The 2961-nt window shown below is 31.3% G+C and overlaps 1 protein-coding gene across 1 annotated transcript; it reads right to left on the reverse strand.

The window, feature by feature from the left end:
• Nucleotides 1-766: 766 nt before the first annotated feature.
• LOC109792107 (F-box/kelch-repeat protein At3g23880) lies at nt 767-2298 on the reverse strand. The gene has a single exon (XM_029270066.2). It carries the CDS (start codon nt 2191-2193, stop codon nt 1027-1029), a length of 1167 nt encoding a protein of 388 aa, XP_029125899.2. The 5' UTR covers nt 2194-2298; the 3' UTR covers nt 767-1026.
• Between the last annotated feature and the right edge of the window lie 663 nt (nt 2299-2961).

A 2961-nucleotide genomic window follows, 5' to 3' on the forward strand; every position in this document is an offset into this window, starting at 1 on the left:
GACGGATTATGTCTGTCAAAAATTTGCGTTTTTCTTGTAGTGTTCAAGTCCCTAAGGTAAACAACCTCTAGTCCATAAAACAACGAAGGTAAGAAAAGTCATCAATATGGATCCATAATCTCTAGAAAAGGATTGACTTTGAGAGTTGGGCATAAGAGTCCCAGTCTAGAACCTATCAAACTTGGTTATAAATATGTTTCTTTGGAGTCACACCTTGTAACTTTGTAAAGCTAAAAGTTACGCTTTGTCATTTAAAAAAGTTAAACAATCATTTTATCTAAAATATATTATTTAATTGAAATTTTAAATGTATAAGATTAAAAAATAACTCTTGTTCATATGATTTAAACTAACAAAATTGAATCAAGCTACTAGCGAGCTTGAACCAAGTTGAATTCAAGCTGAAAAAATAAGTTCTTATCAAAATAAGTCATGTGTGACCTAAGCCAAATGTTATAGAATCAGTTGAGTTGAACCGAGCTCGTCTCAACTTGACTTATTTTTAGTATCGTTGGATCATAAGTGTTGGACATGTATAAATTTTGACGACTACGCAATTCTTAAGAAAATGAAATATTTTTGCAAGGTTTTATATAATCGTCATAATTAAACTGCAAATGATAAACCTTTTCTTTTTTAGTGTGGACAGTGCACAATCACATCTTAAAGTAGAAACATAGTCTCAATTTTCTATACTAGAATGCATAACTAAATCTTTGTGACAATATCTTGTTTGAATCAGCAAGCAAAACCCGTATGTCCTGAATATCATAATGTAATAATGCCAAATTGCCAATGGGCATCAATAACTTACTTGAACCTACAATCCTACTCATAAAAAGTAACACGATTTTAGGAAATAAACATAGATAAAAAGGAATAATTAGAAAATTTACTAAATAAATTTCAGTAAAGCAAAATAAAATTTACTTTAGGCAAGTCATTCTTGCAACACATACAACGATGACCCCAAGCTTCAAACACTGACATACAATTACTCCATAGAAAAACAATTTTTCGCATAAACTAATACTTTATTCCTTCAAAAGGAACAAAGCTTTCACTATAAATTAAAATTTTAGAATTATAATTTACTCCTCTAATACCAATCTCCTTAGACAATTGGGTTCTAAAATCAAAGCAGCCCAACTCACCATCCTCTTTTATGAAGAATATAATACCCTTGTTTCCAACAAAAATTGGCAACTCAAAACAGGGTAAGGGTGTAATGGTCAAAAGTTTGGTCCATGACTCCTTGACAGCAATCTCCCCCAAAATTGATATGTCTAGGATATTAGTCTTGAAATAGTTAGAAATCACTGCAATGGACCCATTGAACACCGCCAAGTATCTATTCACATAATAAGAGTTTGTAGGGCAATCTATTGGTGTTATGTGGAACATCTCATTGCTCTTGTCAAATGATATCAACAGGTCTTCTTTTGTTGCTATGTCATGGTGCTTGGTGCCCCACCAATGTAATGACCCATTCAAGTTCACCATAGGACCCATTGGTTTGCATATCTTAGAAGCACAAATTGTATCAAGATCAAGTTTTTTCCAAGAGTTGCTTTTCAGGCTATAGATTTGCCAAAAGTACTTTGTTTCTTTTAAATCATCTAAAAAGCAAGCAGCATGCTGAAGCAACTTATAATCATCATTGACATTATCGTACCAAAACCCAGGAGTATGAACCATAAATGAAAAGCTTGTACCTTGCACTTGGGACAATCTAGAAGGAATGACCCTAAGTTCCTTAGTTATGGGGTTCCACAACACAACATTTTCATCACCATAACTACCTTTGCTACGAATAAGACCAATTGTACCATTGTCGCAATAATCAAGAATTGTAATAAATTCGACATCCTCCTCTAGACAAGGAGGTGGCCAATCAAATTTTACCTTTTTCTCAAACCTCTCACCAGAAATCAAAAGAAGATTTGGAAGACCTTCCGGGACTTGTTGCCATAAGAGAATTGGTGAACCATCGTCATCTTTGGAAGACCAGTTTTGTAAATACATACTCAAAAATTTAGGGTTTTCTATCAAATTTGACCACGAAGTGTGCACACACCCAAATCGCTTCAAAGATTTCACGGGCAACCTTGATAGAATACTCAGTGCAACATCATAAGGTATATTGATATTGTTGTTAATAACCTTTTCCTTCTTGCTTGTGGGTTCTTCCATTTGTAAGTATGAACTGTGTTTCAAAATAGAAATGACAAACTCAATGTATTTTAGTGATTTGGATTTCCAGAAATAGCTAGTTACTAGAAAATGATAATCTCGGTGTGTTTAAAATAGAGAAAATGGGTGTGAAGAAGAGAGAATGAGCATGTTAGAAAACATGGTATGGGTGAGAGGGACAAGAAACACAGTGACAAGGTATTGGTCGGGGGTTGTAATTTATGAGAAACATGAATTTTAGTCTCTGTTTGTTTTCCTTAACATTTCTCATTTATCGAACTGTAATCATCATAATTCAATTTTAATTTAGCAAACGTTGTCTTCCTATAGTTCTTATCTGTCATTTTCAAAACAAAATTTTAATCATTTTTAAAGTTTGAGATAATGTATTCATTTATCAGTTTCAATTAATATATTTTGGTCTTAATTGAACTTTAAATACTTTAATGTTTATCATAAATGTGTGAAAAATAATAAATGAAATGAATGTCAAATGTTAATTAATAAAAGAAATAAATATAAGAAGAAATAATAAATAATGTTGATATAAAATTAAATGACATTAATTGACTATTGAAAATTGACCAATGGTTTTTTTTTTTTTTACATAAAACCAATCACTAATTTAGATTTATTATTTCTTATAACACTCTTTGACTACAAAACGTTTAGTGTGATATTATCATGAAAATATGTTTATTTAAAAATTATTAAATAAAGAAATTCTTTTATTCACATTGTAAAAGGGTTCACACGTCTTAATTAACT

This window comes from Cajanus cajan, chromosome 10, assembly GCF_000230855.2.
Source record: "Cajanus cajan strain Asha chromosome 10, NIPB_CcT2T_4, whole genome shotgun sequence".
Taxonomy (NCBI): domain Eukaryota; kingdom Viridiplantae; phylum Streptophyta; class Magnoliopsida; order Fabales; family Fabaceae; genus Cajanus; species Cajanus cajan.

Bases quoted from the DNA above. Each gene is read 5' to 3' on its own strand.
- LOC109792107 (XM_029270066.2), bottom strand. From the start codon at position 2,193: ATGGAAGAACCCACAAGCAAGAAGGAAAAGGTTATTAACAACAATATC.